The following is a 21922-nucleotide window of genomic DNA, read 5'->3' as shown; positions in this document are numbered from 1 at the left end:
CCACCACCTTCTCCCTGGTCCCCAGCACCAGTGGCAGAGCTGCCCAGCGCCCAGCCCGGGCACACAAAGGGCTGGTGTTTGCTGGGCAGTGCCTGCCCGGGGGGCAGCCCTTGGCCATGTGGGGTGTCCCCAGCGCTGAGCTCAGGCAGGTTGGGTGCAAGCCCTTGGCCAAGGGACACTTGTGATGACAGGGACACCCAGCTCCAGCCATGGCAAGCCCAGAGCTGTCCCAAGTCCTTGCGGTGTCAGATCAGTGCCCACTCTGTGGCCTTTTACTATCAATGGCAAAGATCATGTTTATGGGGCTCCAGTAGTTGGAAAATATTTGTCTCTGCCTCTCAGATTGGTCCTTGTGGAGTATTAGAGCCATACGATAAATATTTCATAATTTCTTGCTCCCTAGTTCCCAGGAGAATGTTAGTTTTTAATTTTTATGTATAGGTCAGTTAGCAATTTACATGGTGCTAACCCATGGCTTTGGTGTGGGTTTTACCAGTTTTTGGGGCCATTCCTACTTAAATGCCTGGGTGCTCCCAGCTGATAGAGCGGAGCAGCATTTCTACACTTTGCGGGCAGGTCTGTGTCATGGGTGGCTGCTGGTAGAGCTGTGTTGATCAGAGGTGGCAGAATGTGGTGCATCACTGATGGAGTTTTGTAGGAAAAATGTGCTTTTGTCTGCCTTGATAATTTTGCTCCAACATGCAGGGAAGACCTTTTTGTTTAGAGCTGACTGGTGCTTAGAAGAAGGATGCTCCTATGGATGGCTAACTGACTGGATATATATTTTTTTTTTAATTACAGGTTTGAGTCCTCCTCCCATGCTATTAGCATGAGTGCCTATTTGCGTGAGCAGAGAAGGGAACTGTACAGCAGAAGTGGAGAACTTCAAGGTGGGGAAATAGATAATGTGTTAGTTTGGATAATTCTCTTTTGCAGGAGCTTGAATGTCCTGTCCATGCTACGTCAGGGTATTAATACCTCTCTACTTTGACGCACAGGCTGTTTAAATCTCTCCAGTTTTTAAGCTCTGTTTATTTATTCTTACTATGTTGTGAAGCAGCAAGGTTTCTCTTTATTCCCTCCGCATTTTCAGCTAGAGGTCGAGGTCTTAAAAGATACTTATAAAACAATGGGTGAAATGCAAACAGTCTCACCGTGAGCACTGCTTTTGGATGCTTGGAGCTAATGTCTGCTTCCTTATCTGCACTTTATTTCCTTACGTCATATGCTGAATGTGATAGTTAGCCTGGATTGCTTTGGGAGCTAAGCTCAGTCATCTCATATTTGAAGTTGCAAGTTTCTGCTGTATGGACTAAAGTGACCAATTCGTTGTCTTTTGTATAACACTTGAAGATGAAGAGTTGCAGAGTGTTTGAAAATGAATTTGAATTTGAAGGATTGGGCTACTCTTGCTGGTTTATATTGCTGGTGGCAAGTGCTGTATATACACAGAGAAGTGTTCTCTCCTCTGAGCATGGCATCATTTCATGTTTTTTTTCCTGAATGGTCTAACTGACAAAAGTGTTGGTTTTGGGAGCAAAATCAAGGGAAGATCTTAAGGCTGTCATGATAATGTATAGCAGGACTAAATGCTTTTGTATCATCTAATCTGGTTTCTTACTGGGCTAGTCATAACACGAAAATAATACATGCTCTTCAAATATTACAGTGATGGACAAGGGTAGAATTTCTTCTTGAAATCTTACCCATGATAATTTTCAGTTGGCTTTTAATAGAGGAAGTTTTATAATTTACAAGAGAATTTTTGGATGTCTTTGTGTTCCCTTCCTCCTTTTATAACTTAGTTGACCTTAGCGACAAGTTAAACCCACAACAGAGTGAAAAGAAGCCTTGAGAGACATACAGTGTACTTGTGAACAGATTGCTTCACTTAAGATCATCTTTGTAGAGTCACCTAGTATCGATGATTAAGGATATAATGATTAATTCTGTGGTGAATATCCAGATACTTCTGGATGGACTGTGAAGGAAGAATCTGAGATAAAGATGTAGTGAAGTTGACAGTTGCCCACACTATGATCTGACAGCATATAGGAATAAAATAAAGTGGAGATACCTGTCTTTTAAATTATGGTATCACCATTTACACACATTTGCAGGTGTTTAGCTTACAGCTCTTTACCTTTTGAGACTCAGGTTCTCACCTTCAAAATCTGTCACATGCTCTTGTGCCCAGGGTGAACTGAAAGAAGTTCAGTAGGGTGTTGTGAAGTGTAAACTGTTATATTGCACCATCGTTTTCTTATGCCAGTGGGCAGTAGGATTTAAGTAGTTACTTCTCCACAGTTAATAGCTGTGTGTTACAAACTGCATGGGACAAATGTGGGTTGAAAGCCAAGAATTTTGAAGCTGTTGAGAGCACTACGTTTAGAGCAGTGATGGGGCCATCAGGGAGCCTGCAACAGTTGCCTCAAAAATTTTGGGTCTCTGGGATGAGTCCTGTTCCCTTCTGTCGTTCCCAGTTGCCTCCACACCCTGACCTGACCAGTTGTCCATGTTGCTTTAAAAACACAGTAGAGAACAGTATTGACTCGCTCCACATCTGTGTCCTCTTCCAGGTACCTTGTGGCTGAGATCTGGGTATTTTTGTGGTTACCGTTGCTGTTAGGCTGAACTGAGGATTTGTTTTTAAATAGCTCCTTTCCTGGGTTCAGAACTCGTTACTGATGGACACAGCCAGATTTCATGAAAGAATGACTCCTTATTGATATAAGACAAATCTTGAGGCAACGTTTGTCATGAGCGGGAGATTGTGAGCGTTTTCAAGAGAGGAGGATGCAAAAAAGAGCTATGCAGACTTCCAGCTGCCGAGCTAGCGCGGGGTTGGAAAGAACAAAGCCTACGAGCTGACAAAGAAGTAAAGGACAAAATATAGGAATAGTGTGGATAGGGACAAGATTATATTGCCCTTTCTGGATGAATTGGAAGAGCTTGAACGTGATGCAATAGGTGACAAAAAGTCAATGTAGGGAGTCAATAGGGACAATAGATGAGATGATTTTGCTGAGAAATCTTTGCAGTTTAACCATCAAGAAAAGTTTCCCTTTGAACTTTATGTTAAAAATGTACTGTCCTCTCTTTCTGTTATAAGCTGCTGTTCCCTTTTAGGTAGCTCATTCATCTTCCCGAATCCCAGACCACAGCAAGATCTGCATTTTGATTTTTTTTTTTTTTTTTTTTTTTTTACACCCCTTTTAAAGAGAAATACAATTTAATTGTTCAATCAGGTCACTGGAAGGCAGGCATGTGACACTCTCTTCTGTGAATGCCACACAGTTTCTCTTCCTGACAGCCTTATCCACAGGGATGATTTTTCAGTGGCAGCAGGAGGAGGGTGGCTTGTTAGGAAATCTTTTTCCTGAAAAGATCTTCAAAGACACATACGCATTAAAAAAAAAAAAAAAAGAACTTATAAAAGTTTGGCTCATGCCAACTTTTTGAAATAAGAATTTAATTTAAATAGCCTTAAAATGTGTGAAGATCAGAGTGGTGCTTTGTCATTAACCTCTTTCATTTGGACTGAAATAGTGCAGTGCATAAGGCACACATTATCCCTCAGTGGGAGAAAGGGACCTGCTGTAAGTGATTTAGAGATGGAGGGATTAATTCTTGTGTCTTATTCCACTGAAATTGGAGGAGGAAGACTTCGGCCATGTATTTTTCCCTTGAAGTTGGACACACAACTTGTTTGACAATTGTCATTAAAAAGAGTGGGGAGGGGGGAAAAAAGCAAGTACATAACTGAAATATCTCCTTCTAGACTAACATAGATGTGGTGCCCCAGGTTGTTGTTGGAAGTACAATGTCAGAGGTGGTTTCTTCTGTACAAAACAGGTAATGATCGTTATTAAGCTTCTTATTTCTTTTTTTTCCCCAAGAACATGTCTTGGCCATGTGCTGGCTGGGCAATTTACGTTTTCCTTGTTGGAGCCCTCCTGCCATTTGTCAAATATGATGTTCTTTTTGTAGACTGCCTTAAATAATGGGGGTATATTTTAAAAACAGTAAGTTTATTGTATGAGCAGCTGAATGACCGAAGCCTTGTTCGTCTCCGATGTGTCTCCTGTTCTCCCTTAACGCCCTTCCATCATTAGCCACACTTCTCTGTGTCTCTAAACGTGCTTCATCCCCCTCACTTCTTTCTTCCTGGCACCCACCAGTGCCTGCCTGTGTCCCCAAACCATGCACTAAGCAAAACGCAGCATGTACCATGGCTGGAGCAAGCGAAGTACGTACCGAGCAAGCAGCCCCATGCCGTGGATGTGCTGGTTGCTGCCTGGCTGGTTGGTCCAACAGCATGGAGAGCTAACACATCCTCGCTGCAGCTTTTCCTTCCGTGGAGGCTCACGTTTATCCTGCTTGCATCTGCAGGGCTGTCTGTTTTTACAGAACCTCTCAGAATTCACTGCTTTTAAGATCTGTGCCTCTGCCATGCTTGGCAGAAATTGGCTCACCAGATCAATTGTTGTGAGGATGGGACAGCCAGCTGGACAGACAGAAGATCAGATAACTCTTATTTTCATCAGAAACTAGGCTGAAATGTTGCTGTACTTCAGCGCAGAGGTGGTTGCTTGTTGCTGACTGGTGGAATGAATCCCATGTGCGCATCTTATTTCATTCCGCTGCCTGCATTTACCAATGATTTCTTGGGAATAAAAGAAAAATGTGGTTTCTTGCCGTTGAGGAAGGTCAAGGACTGCAGGAGGGGACAGTAGATGGTAGGAGGGTGCCACTGGGGCTGCACAGTAAGGCAGGAGATAGTCTGCAGAGGCCTTGAGGTTTTTTTTTCATTAAACTGAATTTAACTGGTATCTGGAAAACAGGGTTTCAATCAAAAATAGAGAGACCACTACTATTCTGGATAGCATCTATGCATATCTGGATTTCTGATTGCATGTTCTGGTAATGTTTTTTAAAAGCACTAACCCAAGTTTTAATTTCATTTTACTGAACATGATACATACATGATTTGTGCGTTGTATATACCTGAAAGGATTAGTTTTCACATGGTCTAGCAGCCTTCACCAGCACAGTTGCCTTGCACAAGTAGCTTGAAGTCTGTTTTCTGGGGGTTTACATGTCTACAATTTGTGGGGCTGGGACTGGGGCAAAGGGGCAGTGGCAGGAGCTGGATTCTGGAGATGCCAGTCAACTGAAAAAAAATATAAAAGATAAATAAATGCAAGCCAACAACAGAAGCGAAAGGAGCCATAACTGACAATGGAAAGCTGAGTGGATGATAATTTTTATTTCAGAAGGTGCCTAATCTGAGCTAGTGATCTTCCTTACTCATGGATAGCCTCACGTGCGTTGGATTCAGAAGACCCGGGGTAGGAGAGCTCTGAGGGCACGAGATGTCTCGCCAGCAGCCGTGCACCGTGCTGCTCGCTGTTGGCTGATAATTTCTAGCACGGTATTACTTTGTCAAAGGTGGTGTCGGTTATAGGTTCCTTCTAGATACATCGCATCTTGTTTCAGAGTCCTGTGACCATAGGGAATTCATGTAGCTGTATCTTGTGCTCATGGTAACCGTGGCCTCAGTTTAGTTTTATCAGCAGAAATGGGAAAAGACGTTTTTGTACGCTGTGAAAATCTGAAGAGCCTCGAGGGTGCTGATCAGCATGGAAAATAGCATCCGGCTTCTCCGTTACCTGTGCACGTGCAGGCCCTGGTAGTTCATATCAAGGTCAGCTTTGCTGGTGGTGCACATCTGGGCCATTTTTAAGAATGAAATGTTAAGTGCTCCGAGCAGCTGCTGTTCCCATGGATGTTAATGGACTCCACAGCTGCTCAGCACCTCTTAAAATTTGGGCTTGTTATTTCTTTCACCCTGGAAGCTCAGTGCACTTCAGCATTAATTAAAATTCTCGGTGTCTTTGCAGGGTAGGATTTTATTTGGATTGTAGCTGCACAAGCTGTGGTATGCGATGCATCACCCTGGGAAGGACGATGGGAGCAGAATTAGAGTCAGAATCCCAGAGCCACCTTTCAGTCTTTTGTTAGATCCCACTGGTTTGAGCCTGAATATGTTATGGTATTAATGTATATTCATAGAAAGGGTGGCTTGGGCACACTCGACGCAGCCGTATGTTGAATGAGGTGGCTCTGCAGCCCTGTGATTGCTGCCGTGCCCAGCCGTGTGCATGCCGCCCTGCGTGGCAGTGGGCGCTGAGGATGCTGCCGTGCAGTGCCCCTTGAGGAATCACTGCCGACCAGTGCTTTTGTGCTGTGTTAAGAGCATTGAAAATATTCTTGTGTTGTTGTTGTGCCTTTGGTGTTGTGCCTTTGGGATTTTCTTTTCATTTGGGTTGGTTTTTTTTTGGGGGGTTTTTTTTTTTGTTTGTTTGTTTGTTTTTTTTTTTTTTGAGAAATTGCGTCCTCTCTGATCCTGCTACTTGGGCATCTCGCAGATGAGTTTGTGCTCTTACTGTCACTGGAAGGTAGGGCAGTGCTTGTTGTACAAGCAAGGCAGAAAAAAGTTAAGTGACTTCACAGAGAAAGTCCTTACTAGAACAAAGAATGAAATTCATGCCCCAAAGCAGTGTTCCCCCAGCTACTGGACATTTTGTATGCTGAACTGAAACAGCAAAAATTCTGTATTTCTTTATGCAGTTATTTAAGCAGTTTCAGTCCAGAACATCCCTGTGATGCAGTACACTTCTTTTTACTTTTTAAAAAAATTGTGTAAGTTCCCTTTGCTTCATTTTTCTTAAGGTTTAGTTTGTCAGAGGTGATTTGAAATACCTAGGACTCTTGCATAGTTACTTTTCTCTTGGTGGGAGTAGCAGAGCATTATGTAAATTTAATTCTTAAACTCCAGAATGAAAATCTAATGCAAGAGTCTCTTGTGGATTCTAAATACGCAAGACTCGAATATCTCAAAGTTGGCCAGTAGTTCAGCTGTATATATCATGTATAAGATTTCTTTTTTGCCAGCTCCTGGGTGCAACATTATCTTTCTTATCTGAATGTCTCTTGATGCTGGCCGTGTGTTTGTCTCCTGGGTTGCAGTGGGTGTCACTAGAAGTTTGGACCCTGGCTGAATGGCTCAGGTGTAACTGTTGGTGCTCAGAATTACCCGATTCCTGCCAGTTTAAATCATCAGGCTTGGTCCCAGTGACTCAGTAGGAGGGCTACAAACTAAAGGTGTATCATGTCCAGCTGTGGCAAAGGGTGGCAAATGGGGCTGTGAAACAAAGGTCTGTTGTAATGAGACAATAGATAGTGGATATTTTGTTCTAACCTTATTTCTTGTAAGTAGGAACTCTGAGGATTTTTTTCTTGTTGGCCAGGTGATAAATGGAAAGCCCTGAACATGCATACGATAACAAATTTAAGTTTGGGGAGTGGATTTGGGTTACTCGCCAGTATGCTGTTCATCTATTCTCGGTCCAAGCCTGAACATTTTTTACCATAAGGTTTTGAGTAATTAAGGAAATCAAAGAAAAACTCTGCTAATTAAGATTTTGACGCCAAGAAATAGCAGCGGAGGCAAATGGTATCTGGTATGACAAGGGCACAATGTAAGGCCAGGTCTGGGGAAAATGCAGTTATTTGTAGGTGCCTTATTCCATTTGGATTCACCAAAGGGCTGCCGGAGGGAGCCAGCTGTGTTCGCCGGTGACAAAAACGAATCTTGACATTTTGGATAATGAAAATTCGGTTCAGCACCTTTTAGAGACGTGTATGATAATATGTTGTCAGTCAGAGGCAATGAGGAGGGGGGGAAGCAATATAATTCTTGTCTGGTTAAAGGAGGTGTTGTGACAAGTGGACAGTCCCGGTTAAAAGTACCCTGTAGAAAAGGATGGGGAATAACCAGTTGAAGAATCAGCAAGTTGGTTATGCGAAGGAGGGGGAGACGATTTGATGTTACGAACCTCCTGTCACGCAGCTGCTTTTGTCTCCCCGTGATGCGCAGGATCACGGTTTGCTTTGAGCTTGGAGGGCGGGGGGGAGAGGGGAGAGAATCGCTTTTTTGTGGTTTGACAGTATTAATGCAATCATCTAGTTTCAGACCTTGTAAGCCCACTTATTATTTCCTCTGCGTGTGTTTTTTCTGGTTTAGCAGATTAGCTGCACTGTCTCTTCAAAGGCTATCCAATCAAGAAGGGGTTATTAAAACCCGGGCGCTTTATGACTGAGAATTAATTAGAGCAACATTTTCATGCAAAACATCCAATTTTTTGATTAGCAATGGAGCAGGGCCGCAATTAACACTCTAGGAAGCTTAAATTTCCAGCATTTTGATTCTCAGGAAATGAGATTATCAAACTGGGGTCAGGCACTTGACAGCAAAAGGGGGATTATGTGTAAGAAAATAATTTTGTTTCTTGATTTTTGCCTCTGAGATTGTTATGAAAGCTACGGCGAATTCAGAGGGAGGCAAAACGAGGAGGGAGATACCTAAAAATGGAAGCAGGAGAGACCCTTTGCTTTGGTAGTGCCCTCCTCCCTGTGCAAAGAGCTTTCCTCTTCCTGGCGTGAGCGAGAGCGCGCTTTGCATGTGATTTACAGCAACAGGTTATCATTGCTTTCGTGGGGTTAGTCCACCTTTTCCCATCGGTGTGTTTTGAGACTCCTGCAGTGTTTGGGGTTTTTTTTTTTTTTTTTAATATTCAAAATATTTGTATCCAGGGGAAGGAGGCAATGCAATCATTTTAACAGACACATCACTTTGTCTCAGTTCCTTTAAGCAAGTATGTGGCGCCTGTGTGTGTTTTAAACAATTTTTTTTTGATCCATTGCTGGTATCTGAGGATGTATATTACTGCTTATTAAAGGCTGACCTTGGCCAGCCGTCGGGGTCTGTGAAAAAGAAGCAGGGCATCTCTGCCGCTTCTAGGGGCTTCTGAGGGTCTGGGGGGGTTTATATCTCCCACTTAATTCTTCTCACTTCTCAGGGAGATGCAGAGTGTTGAAAGTCAGGCTTGGGCCGTGAAATCTCTTCTTTGGCTTATGTCAGGGACTTTGAGCAGGCTAAGGCAGTACAAGTCATTTTTGATAGCCAGTTGATATTTGCTGACTACCGCGAGTTCAGAGAGTGCCAGTTAGCGTTTCCGCAAGAGCGTGGGAAATCAGCCATCATCCGCCTGCTTTTTAAAACGACCATACAGGCTTTTTTTATTACTACTGATTTTTGAGTGAAACTGTTCATGAAAGCAAATATTGTGAAGGTAATTGTTGCTAGCAGCCACGTTAGCTGCATTCTTGGTCCTGGGTCTTACCTGGCAGTGCCTGCAGCTATTGCATCCTTTTCTGCAGAAGTCACGTTATTAAGGAAGCTCACTCTTAGCTTGAACCTTCGATGTATCTTCACAGGTTGGACCTTATGCAAGCCTGGCAGCGCACCTCAGTTGTGCTTTGCTCCCTGAGGTGGCCTTGGCAATGCACTCCAACCTTCAACCATGACAACCTTCGGTATTTGGTTTCGGGTCTCTCCAGGGCTTCTAAATAAGTCCTCGGTTTTGACTTCAAGCTTCTCTTGCTTTAGTCTTTGGCCCCATACACTGTTCTCTTCACTTCAGAGCCAAAGGACCTCTAGTAATCTATGCACATTGTCAGATGCCGCATGGTCCCTTTTTTAATATGCAAACCAGAAATACCAGGGTGTCAAGGTGTTGTATCAGTAGAGGAGCTTCTCAAATAAAGACTGAAAATCAAAGATGATGAAGTCAGTTGTGAATTCCTTTGTCAGCTTGGATTATCCATCTTCATGACTCTCCTGCTAGTGCTAAGCTTCACTCCCCGCTCGATATGAGGAAGCATACTGAAAAAAGTACTCATTTTATAAAATACCCCCACAGATGGATGCTTCCATCTTACTAATGTTGCTGGGAGGCTGCTCCAACCGAGTCTGGTTTGTGTTGTGTTGTTACAGGTCTGGGCAGGGAGTTTCTGGGACTCGTTGTGTCACAGTCCCTTGTTTGGAAAGCAATCGTTGATTTTTCAAGGTACTCATTTACAGCTTCTTTTCAGCTTTGAGGTTTGGATTACTGAAGAATTTGAGGGCTTTGTGGTGAATTTACAAAGATGTTGTGGAATTATCTTGTGTTATGCAGATTAAAACAGAATAGGTAGGAAATACTTATGCCTGTGAACTATAATATCCTGTTTTGTGTCAATTCCTGGAGGTTTTTTTCAGGAGGACTGGGCTTTTGGAGGTACTGAGCCATCTCAGCTTGATTCAGTGAGATGTTCAAGCCCTGATATCCATTAAAATCAGTCTGTATGTTTTCATATGTTTAATTTCTAATTGGGTGTAACTTCACCTAAGTGAACATCAAGTGATCTGAATTCAGGGGCAAATAAAAGGAAGGATCTCTCTGTAACGTGACTTACCTGAATTGGAGAGTATCTTCTCTCCTTTTTCCCTTGTATCATCCAATGCACAGCTTTCTGGGCTAGTCTGCGCCAGGCAGCAGACCATGCTATGTCAGTGCGTAAGATGTGTCCCAGGCTGGAACAGATAAATCACGCTTTGCTTTTCTGAAGGACAGTGGAAACATTTCATCAGTACAGGCAGCAATAAAATAACTATGATACAGTTGAACAGGTACTCTTCTTACTGTGATCTGAAACAATATGCTCTTCTTTTCTCTCCGAATGAGAGCTTCACACTCTCCTGGAATTTGTGCTTTTGTGTAAAGTTCAGTAGTAAACCATTTATTTAAAACCGTTCTGTCTTGCTGTTTAGGATCACGATTCTCAGTTTGGTATGAGCAGGTCTAGTTTCTGACAATCTACTCTGCTTTGAGGGATATTCATCGTTGCACTGGTGGAAGTGGGCTGCAACAACCTGCAAGAGTGAAAAAGGGTCCGCAGGTTATTAAGTGGCTGGTACTGCTGTTGTCTCTTTTAAAATTTTAATCATCTGAAGCCAAAATCCTATTTTTGAGCTCTGGCTTTCCTTAGGACATTATTTACTGCAGAGCCATTTCCTTGACTCGTTTAAGGAATGATTTTAGGTTGCTCCTGTGTTGGGTTTTTGTTTGCTAGCAGGGCATTCCAGCACACCTTTGGTACCCCAGGTTTCCATTCCTACACTTCTCTTCTGTTATTGTTAATGATAATAGTTTACAGCCATTTGAATCACGGTTTGGCAATTGCTAGGTGCTAAGCAACATCATAGAGTTAGGCTGTAAAATAAAGAATAAAAATATCCAGTGGGAATGCGGAGTAGCTGAATACAATTAGTGAATACAATAGTGAATACAACCTGGTGAAGGTTAGCCAGTTAATCCTGTTCTTTTGGGGTCTTTAGCGACCAGGTTAGCCAAAACTGTGATACGTATCCTTCAAGAGGATATATACTTCTTGAAAGAGATTTATACAATATATATGCTTTCTGGAATGATTGCTTTACATTGAAATTGCTGTGATGTCGTTGTGTATGTGTGTACATATATATTTACTTTAAAATTTGGCCCGTTAAATAGTGTAGAGTCCTAAGATGCTCTTAGGTGCTTATATTTTATGTTGAAATCTTGCTGACATTTGGATTTTTCAGCAAGTTCTTTCTTTTCATATTGAATTTTGTCCAGATCCATTTCTTTTAATGCGGGTCAAATTCTTGTTTCCTTGTCTGTAATTGCTTTGTTTTCACCAACTTAATTAGCAAGACCATAAATACATTGCTGAAACATTGCTTTTATTTCTCCTGCTTGATAGAGTAGTGTGCTGGTTTTGGCTGGGGTAGACTTAATTTTCTTCAGAGTCGCTAGTACAGGGCTCTGTTTTGGATTTGTGCTGGAAACAGTGCTGATCACCCCGGGATGTTGTCGTCGCTGCTGAGCAGTGCTGACACACAGTCAAGGCCTGTTCTGCTCCTCACCCCACCCCACCAGCGAGTGGGCTGGGGGGGCACAAGGAGCTGGGAGGGGACACGGCCGGGACAGCTGACCCCAACTGCCCCAAGGGACATTCCACACCGTATGGCGTCATGCTCAGCATGTAAAGCTGGGGAAGAAGAAGGAAGGGGGAGACATTCGGAGCGATGGCGTTTGTCTCCCCAAGTCACTGTTATGCGTGATGGAGCCCTGCTGTCCTGGAGATGGCTGAACACCTGCCCGCCCATGGGAATGAGTGAAGGAATTCCTTGGTTTGCTTTCCCAATTAAACTGTCTTTATCTCAACCCACGAGTTTTCTCACTTTTACCCTTCCGATTCTCTCCCCCATCCCACCTAGGGGGAGTGAGCGAGCGGTTGGGTGGTGCTTAGTTGCTGGCTGGGGTTAAACCATGACACGTAGCTAATCCTAATTAAAAAAAAATGACAACAACAACAAAAAACCCCAAAACAACTAAAAAAAAAAAGTCAAACAGAATTTTGTATGGAGACTGAACTGTCTTCTTGCCTATTCTGCAAATTTTATACCCTTCAAGCTGAGACATCTCCAGAAAGCAGTTAGATATCACAAGGTACGGCAAATTACAACACATACCTTAAGGGTGAGTGCGGAGGTAGTAGCTGTTGCTCTTGCCTTGTCTTGTACCCGTTCAGTGGTTAAAGAAGTGTTTAATCTCTGGCCCTGTCATTCTCACACCTCTAATCTGTATTTGAAGTCCCTTAAAAATGCGAATCCATTGTTTTTCAAGTAGCATAAAAAAATGCACCAGGGACAGCTATATTAGCATTTGGATTTTCTCCTTTGGCTTTGACGGATGTATATATACATTTTTTTACACTGAAGAGTTTTTTGTCTTGATAATGTTGAAATGAAACTTTACAGTGACAGAGTAGTGGGCAGCATTAGAAAGCCCTGCTTTCAAGTAGGGTTAAAGCCATTTAGGTGAGCATGAATTAACATTTCCCTTGTCTTGTAAAGGTCACCCTTTAATTGAGATTCACCACGTTCAATCCAAAGCCTGGGTTGGAGGAGACCTCTCTTTGCAAAGAAGGCACAAATTGGCAGCATAATCTCATCAGAGGCTTAGGTTATATGGTAATAAATCATTCAATTTGAAGCTAACGAAACTGCCACGGAGCATAAAACATGCCAGATGCTTGAAAGACTTCCGTGGCTTAGAGTTTGAATAACAGTTGGAGGATCCGTAGATGTCTTGAGTTTTTCCTAATAAGGAAGAACTGTTGGGAAAAAAGTAATTCTTACCTAATTAAAGGATTAAAATATTACACATTTGGTTTTATGTTAGCTACTATTCATTTTGTCCGACGTATGAATTGAAGGTGTGGTGTCGCTGTCCTGTATATCTGCTTGTGTACAATATTTCAGAAATTATTGCAAAAAAAAAAAAGGCAACGGCTTTCGTATATCCATTACACCCTGCCTTTTCTAGAGAGATAAATGTGTGTTGAGAAGGTGATTCCCTTCTGTAGAATAAAGATGTAACTTTAATCAATAAAGTGATGTGATTTAGAGTCCTGAAGATACAAAGGCTAACAGTTTCTGAAGGGCTCTTTGAGCTAAGTGCATAAATTGTTGTTGAAGTTTTTTCTTGATATATCATGTATGGTATTAGAATATTTTATTATCAGAAGATAGAAATACGGATATTTTTCAGGTGAGGAGAGTATCATAGAAGAAGGTTTTGCATCCAGTAATAATGTGAGCAGATGGATAGGGGAGAAGGGTATTTTTATGGAGGCTGTAGATGTAGAAGGGGAATGCCCATGAGAAGCACCAGAGGTTTGAAGCCTCCTGTCAATGGGCTTTTAAATCTCTAATCTCCTGGCTTTTTGTTGTTGTTTTTGGAGCTTGAATGGAATTGTCCATTCAGGAGTGTGGAGCTGGCTGTGTGTATTGCAGCGAACAGTTTGGGATAGCAGGTTGACTGCTGCTTGTACACATGTTACAGTGCAGAGACCTGGCACCTATAACTCATGTAGAAATGTCCCTGTTCTGCTGTTGATTGACTCAAGATCTGGCCTCAAGATCTTGTACCCTCCCCATTTCACTTCTTGTTGTTTGATCTTTTTCTTTTCATAGCAGCTCACCAGATCAAGGGCAGCGTAAGCTGTAAGGACCTGGCCAGTGCACCAAATGTAAATGTACCTCGTTGCTTTTGGATCGGAGTGGAGAAATTCTGCTTTCTGCCTTCCCTGTTGTGCCCATGTTCTTTCAAGTGGCTAGAGAGATGAGGTGGTGGCATTTCTGGAGTACAGGAGAGGAGCCTCATTGTTTTAATTCTATCACAGGGTCCATCAGATGAAGGAAGTCCTAGAAGGACATGGTGTGCATGTTGGATACATCTTTAATAGGAGCTTGTTCTGGTTGTTAGTCCAGTTTAACCGACCCCAAAGGTCTGAACTTGGATGGATTCATGGAAAAATGATTCAATGAACAACCTTGTGCTGAGAAAACTGTACCTTCCCCTCAAACTGTACCTGAGTATCTCCCTGGCCAGGTAATGATAGTGTGATGTGCGCAGGCTCCGTGGGGTGACCCTTGTGGTCAGCAGTGCCAGCTCTGTCTTTGGGACACGTCCTGGGCAAGGCCGTTTTCTTATACAAAGGTAAAGGCTGGACTGTGGCTTCCCAGGCCTCAAAGGTTACTTCTGAACCCTATAAATTTGCCAGTAGCTTTGCCTGTCCTTTCACTGGAGTTGTAGATACTTGAGTGACCTGAGCTTGCAAGGTGCTTCTGGAAGGTTACGAGGTGGTTGGAGCAGGAAGAAAGGTGCTTCGGAAGGGTTTAAAGTCTGTTCTTTCCATGTTAACTGTCACCAAAAAATAAGCTTTCGGGCAAAATGAGAGACATTTCTTTGCCTCACTTTTCCCTGGAGCGTTTGGAGTGTTAGGACTTTTCAGGAGTCCCAGGACTGCTCTCTCGTGGTGGCTTCTCTTCTGTGGATACTTTCTCTCTCCAGTTTCTACCCAGTCTCCTCATAAAATTATGAGACCCCCTTTTTGCTTATGACAGCTGGTCCCTTTTCATCAGTGGATTCACAGTTTCAGCAAATACCTAATACTGTCACAGGATCCTTGGGTTTTGCTTCTCCAGTGGTGATCAGGCTCAGATCAATTAGCTCATTTTGGGAGAGGAGTGCGCATGTGAAGCTTGCTTCCCGAGAATTCATCGTTTGATTATACACCGAACAAAGACTGGTCACTCTTTATAGTTAATAATATGCCACATTTGTATCTAATTTCATAAAGAAATGGAACAGGGAGGGTAACCAAGCTCCATGTTCAAAGTGGCATTTGCAGTTCCTCACATGCACGTGTGCACCAGGGTCTGAATTTGTATTCGTGCTCTGTATATAGATTTCCCAAATTTTCATGCTTCCATTGCCAGTCTTTTGAGCCGTGCAGTCACCACAAAGGCGGAGAAGTTGTTGAAATCAGATTTTTTAATGTGTTTTCTCCATATAAAACTTCTGCAGCTGCTTGAAGGAGGTTGTTCCAAGTTTGCTGGAGAAACCCAGACTGATTCTTTTTCCTCTAAATATTGGGTACAGCAAATACTTGCTGAAGATCTCATTAGTGTTTTCATATTTCATTGTAATTACTTAATAGTATAATAGCAAAGACTTGATGCTCAGTAGCTGGATTCTTTTACATAATATCAAAAATATTCTAAGTGATTGGGGGCTTAGAGTGCATCTGTGCGCCTCTTTGGGAATTTTAATTGCACTGATCATGTGGTTGTGTTTGACTTAATTGTCATCAGTAGTTATTGGATGAGATCCCTTGCATAAGCACTGTATTCACTGTACCTCAATGGCATCTAGAAATGTGTGAACAAATGGCACTTTCTTTGTCTGCTTAATGAATATGTAAGTGATTTCAAATGGCCTCTTCCCTAGGCTCTAACTATGTATTTCTTTCATAATGGGAGATATGTTGATATTATGTGGAAAAGCTATAATTCCAGTAATAATTGGTTTATAGTGCACTCAGTGCTTTTCCCCCAGCAAGGTAAGATGCCAATTTGGCATGACCCCAGGTTAAAAAAGGAAGAGGCACGTGCCCAGTGTGTAGTTACACTATATCATGATGCTTGGGGTCAGTTGCCAGCCATGGGAAATACGCTAGTGCCTTTTTTAGCTACTGTGGAAATGTGAGGATTTACCTGTAGCTGGCTGAAAATTATTTGCACCAAATATTTGGTGAAATCCGAAGCCTATAATAGTTTAGGGGCCACCATGTTAAATAGTTTTTGTGGTGCGTGTACCCAGAAGGGCGTTACTACATTTTAAAGATAATTACTATGCAAAAAGCAATCAAAACCCACTTCATCTGGAAATGTCCCTATTTTTTTAATGTGTGTTCAGTATTTCACCCCAAGAGGACCAGGCAGTTTCTCGGTGACTAAATCCTAAAATAGAGAAGTATTTGGGTAGCTTGGGAAGCATTTGTATAATCTGTGCTGTTAAAATACTGGGTACGTGGGGAATTTTACAGCTGGAAAAATTAGTATGCAAGATTGAGTTAGAAAAGACAGTGCTCAGTCTTGTAATCGAAACGTCCCCGCCAAGAAACATGCTGTGCCCTTGGGTCATTCGGGTGTCCCTTCGTTGGGCACGTGGTCATGTTATCACGGTAAAAGTGGACAAACTGGACAGGTCTGTGGAAAGTGCCTCTTCTGAACCATCTCCCAAAAGGCTTTAGGTGTGCTGAAATTGTGCTTATAATAGAGCGTGTCTTGAGAAACCTAATCAGGAGTCTCTGTATCGAATATGAAATTGTGCCTGAAGCTTGGTTGTGATGTCTCTGTTCTTAATATTAAAGTACCTAAAGCAGGCTTTTTGGAGGATCCGGGTTTATATGCAAAAGAGACATTTCTTAATTGTGAGATTTATTGGTATTGAGGAGAGAGGGGAAGAGGGAGGAAAAATCCTCCGACACCTAAATGAGCCTGCAACGTAAAGCTATTGCACATCGTATAGGAAGCAACCTTCTGTCACCGGAATAACAGGCTGTATCATTGCGTGCATTGTTTCTATCTTTATTTTTTATCTTATGAATTAATTCGTAAGTGAAGCATTGTGGTACAGAAAACAAAAATTAAATGATTCACCAGCAGTAACTTCTTATATTATTTCCCTCCCTGACTTAAATCAACCATTAGGTATTTCTAAATGCAACCTTCACCTCAGAATCTGGATACCAACGTATTTCTTGCAATCTTTTGCTTTCTAATTAGTTCCCTGGAAGAGAAGCGCTTAGGGCACTATTCGTGGTAGTAGCTGGTGCGTGTGTATATAAAGAGGAGATGATATATGGCAAGATATCTTGCCACGTAAATATCTGAGAATTCTGGTGGTGATAATACACGTCTGTTATCCCTAATTGATGAGTTTGGTGCTGTGTTGGGTATTTCACGGATCTGGGGGGAAAAAAAGCTCGACAAAAGGCCTGTCCTTACTTTGTCAGCTTACTTGATCACTGAAGGAAGTCAAGTGTTTATTTAGAGGTGCGATAAGGAGGTGCGCTGTGTCTGAATACCTGCTTGCTTTACTCTTACAAACACAGATGTCAGGCTATAATTTTTAGTTTCAATAGACCAGTTTGGCATTATTACATTAACTGTACCAGATTGAGCACTTATCTCTACTGTTATGTCTGTAATTATATAGTGCCTTACTACCGGTATATTCTCTTAGAGCCTGTTTGGAATGTAGAATAGTGTATTAAAGATAAAAGCCAGGGGTGGTTTTTACTGAAAATATTTATAGCTTTTTTCCCCCTCTTGTTGTTTTAGGAACTCATTTCATTTACAAAAGTTTATAGAATTGCTTTAGGGCTTATCTTGGTTTGTGTTATAGTTAAATGCTCTATATTCTTTCTTATTAATAATCATCAGTTACTTGATCCTTTTTCGGAGCCTACGTTTTTCATCCAGAAATAATGACCGGTTCATACATTTGCGTGTCTGAACTATCCAGCTTCAGCCTAAGGGGCTTTGTGTTTGCAGTGACACGTGGAGTTTGGGGCAGGAATAACCTCCAACACTGGGCTATGCGTAAATGGTGCCGGGCCATCTGTGCACCTTAATTTCATTTGGTATCCTGCAGGTAAGAATCATTTGTCTAGCTAAAGGCTTTATTTTTAAGACCATTTTTGTAACTAGACGATCCAATTTAGGAGTTTAACAAAAAGTCACCCACTGTAGCTTGGCCTTTACCTTTGTATGACAAAAGGCGCTTATCCTATTTCAGGTGCTGCAACTGCAAAGAAAAAAGGGGAGAATAATTTTATTTTCTCCTGTTGAGTGGGGATAGAGATCTGAAATACAGAGATATATCTGTTTGAGGCAGGAAAAAAAATACAGCATCTCTTGTCCGGGAGGTAGAAGAGAAGATGCCCTATTCCCAGTCAAAAGATGCTACAAAAAGCAGATGGAGGATTGCCAGATCTCTGAATTGTGTCCTCCTCTGCCATGGCCTTTACTCCTTCGGAAAGCTAGAGTCCTCGCACAGAAAACTTGGTGTTATGTTGAAAAATGATTTTAAATAGTCGGAACATCTAAGACACGTTGCAGAGTCGATAGTATCTGCTAATATATATAGTTGTAGCACAGTTGGTGATTGACTGTCTGTTTAAAATTTTATATGCTGTCCTGGCTAGAGTTTGGTCTGTCTATGCAGCAAGGCATTAAAGTGAAGGACTTTGTAACGTATAGAGACAATCCTGCCTGGTCTGCTCAAGGAGATTGAAGCAGCTGGGGAGCGTGGTAGGTACAGCCTTCAACATCTTTCCCAAGGTGCCATTTCTTACACCTCTTCTTTTACTTTGTCACAGAGATTATGCCCATTTTCCTCAAGCAGAACTGATAAAAAACAGTTGGTGTGAATATTATGTTCTCCTGGTTTAATACTGTATCTTCCATTCCAGTTACTAGTCTTGGCACTCATGTTAGAACTCTTCCTTTACGTGTTGCCGTTCTTTAGACCAAACTCTCATAAATATCAGCTACTTAGGCCTGGTTGCTACACCAGCTCTTCTAATACAGAGTTATTTAGTTGTTATTTATCCTGCAAGTCTTTTTTTCACTTATGTATTTCCACTGAACAACGCTCTCCTTGAAGTACCTCTAAGAGTGTGCTGTTACCATGATGTGCTGCCTTTTACACAAATGTATCTATTTTGGACACTTTTTGATATAGTAATGGTTACCTACTTTAATGACAAAGCTTTATAATTTCATGGTTAGAAGCGTACAGAAAGCACTGCTTTTACACGGTCCTGAAAAGCCTAGAAAATGGTAAGAGAACTGCTATTTATTTTGTATTTCACACAGAGTCTGGATTAACTGACACATTTAAAAAGAAAAAAATCACAGCAAGAAGTTGCTGTCAGACTTCCACGTGGACTCGGTCGAGTCTCAGGCTTGTCTGGAAATGAAGACTGCACATGGCCAGTTGGGAACGCATCATCTTTAGTTATTTTGAACGCATCATCTTTAGTTATGTTGTGCTGTCGTGAGAAGGGCTGCGCGGTACCATGCTCGCTTAGCCGTACCACTGAGATACACTTTAATAGACGTGAGGCTTTTAACTCAATCCTTCTCAGCGCTTGCTTGCTAACAGTACCCAAGTGCTGCATTTCAGGATTTGAAGCGTCTGCTCGTGATGGCCGTGGGTAACATCATACCAAGGCAATTAGTAACTTCAGTGGACATGGTCTAGCTATTGAATAATCAGCTTTCAGAGTGCCAGCTAGGTCCTGCCAGAGGACCAGGTGAAAGAAGTATTGGGGAGCCCACGTGTAAGATTTGTGTGACATCTTATCTATACAGCCTGGGTATGATCTTGATGTGATTTTACAAATTTTAGGTTATCCTGGTGCAGATGTGGTTCTCTGTTGTCTTCTAAGCAGAGAAGCAGAGTGCAAAGCTGGAAAAACCTCAGTTACACACCTTGCTTTGTTAAATATGTAGATTAGCTAGAGGTATTCTGAGAGCACTGTGAATCCTCTAGTAGAAGACCAGAGAAAAGAGAAGTTGGAGATTTTAGTTGAAAATTTTTTTTAGGTTTTTGCATTCCCTGATTGTATGCTATAATATCACAATCCCTATCACCTTAAAAGAGACCTTAAAGTTTAGTTAGTCTAATTTATCCAGGAGACACTTGGTTTACTGCCTTTTCATTACTAGAAAACAGTACCAGGCTTTCTTTGTTAGCTGGTTTAGGAAGACAAAGCCGATCTCTCAGGGCTGCACAGAACCAGCCACAATTAATTGTGTTGGTTTTGGTTTTTTTTTTTTATGTTGACTGTTGACTCTAAATTTAATAGATCCAGGAAATCATATATTATTAAGTCACAGAAGGAGTGTATGAATGCATTTCCCTCCTTACCCACTGGAGTAAATGAAATCCACGTTAGTCTCAACTGATTTCATTTTTTTCACTGTTCTGGTAGGTTACATTGGAAACGTTCTGAGCACAGAGCTGTTGGTTTTATGTGTTGGAGGATGTACCTGCCAGTTATTTCTCAGATTGTAGGAAATCAGTTGTCTGTTGAGGGTACAACCATAGATAACTTATTCACAGTACAGAAAATGCTTCGTTTTTTCTTTTTTCAGTCCTTTTTCTCTTACTGGGTGCTGGAGCTTCTGAATTAGTCTAAAACAAGCATAAACCACGTCTTATGCACTGAGAAGAGTCATTAACACTAAGTAATGTCATACAATTGAATTAAATGTGGGGAAAGAAGATTGAAACCTCTTTCTTTCCATTTTAATAGGAAGGTGATGCAAATGGCAGTGGATAAGCAAATTATAATACATTTTGATGAAAAAGTGGCAAGTTGGAGTGATAGGTTGGATTGTCTATTTAAGAAGTTAATGATGCAGTTATGAAGCAGAACGAGGGGATGGATGTGGTGGATGTAATACCAGTGAAATTAAGCAGGTTAATTCCAGGCCTTGATGCAAGACTCCATTACTCCGCACCCTGAGTGCAGATTATTACAGTTATCTAATGTGTTTAACCCACTTAATGCTTTCTGATCATGCTTATGCAGAAAACCAAAGGACAGAAGTGTTTTAACGTCACTTTTCCCCTTTCTTCTTGGAGACATGGAATTTTTTAAATTGGAAAATAGCCATATACGGTGCACTCAGTGTCCAGTGGCTGGTGTTCCATGGAGAGCACAGCTGGGGCTTCATCTGAAAGATTTCCCTGGAGAAAATTGCTGTGCTTGACTTCCAAACTGTTTTCCAGTATGGTCTTGCTTGTTATGTTTGTTACTAAGCTTTTATATTCCTTTTTTATTTTTCTAACTAGCAAAGTTTGCAGGAACATGTATAAGCATAATATAAAGTCAGTGGAGAGACTTCTCTTTTGCCTCGTAGGTATTAGTCCTCCCTACACGCCCTCCTTGGTTAGTACCAGCTGGATAACATCCAGTCTTCTGCATCCTGTGATGTGACTGTGAGTAAGAGAATGAAGCTGTGTTGATCCTGCTTGAACCTTCAATTAGTTGCTGGCATAGTTTATTCAGCTGTGGGCTCTGCTGTTGATACTGAAGCTATGCTATAATTTTCTAGGATGGCATGTGACTTCGTAGGAGCAGAATTTTTTAACGTTTGTCATCCCGGTGCCGTTGGGGAAACAAGCAGGAGCAATCCTGTTAACCACACCCCTGGAAGCCCATTGCTTTCTGCTTACGCTGTCAGTGATGCCTGCACAGCACCGTGGCTTTTGGCAGATTTGCCCAGGTAAAACAGATTGGGAGTTAGTAGAGGGTTGTGTTGGAGTTTGGAAGGAATAGAAATAGTCTCCTTTTCTCTTAGTTGTACTGGTTCAGCATGGCTAAGTGACAAAAACAGTGACGGTATGTCTGTATTCGTAGGCAACATCAGTAGGAATCAGTTTACCAAAGAACAGGACTGTTAAAGCTTTGCCAAGTTTTGCATAAGTACTTCTCAGTGTAGACCTTGATATTTTCAATATTTTTCGCATTTCAAGTACCATCAGTCATACTACATGGAGAG

At 41.8% G+C, this 21922-nt stretch overlaps 1 protein-coding gene across 1 annotated transcript in view; it reads left to right on the top strand.

The window, feature by feature from the left end:
* EXOC4 (exocyst complex component 4) overlaps positions 1-21922 on the top strand; it is a 558486-nt gene that overhangs the window by 110393 nt on the left and 426171 nt on the right. Inside the window, exon 9 of the mRNA XM_075515833.1 lies at positions 802-890. Coding sequence (XP_075371948.1) covers positions 802-890 — 89 coding nt within the window. The remainder of the gene's footprint in view (positions 1-801; positions 891-21922) is intronic.

Source organism: Mycteria americana, chromosome 1, assembly GCF_035582795.1.
Source record: "Mycteria americana isolate JAX WOST 10 ecotype Jacksonville Zoo and Gardens chromosome 1, USCA_MyAme_1.0, whole genome shotgun sequence".
NCBI classification, from domain to species: domain Eukaryota; kingdom Metazoa; phylum Chordata; class Aves; order Ciconiiformes; family Ciconiidae; genus Mycteria; species Mycteria americana.
This window is presented reverse-complemented; position numbering and strand designations above follow the sequence as displayed.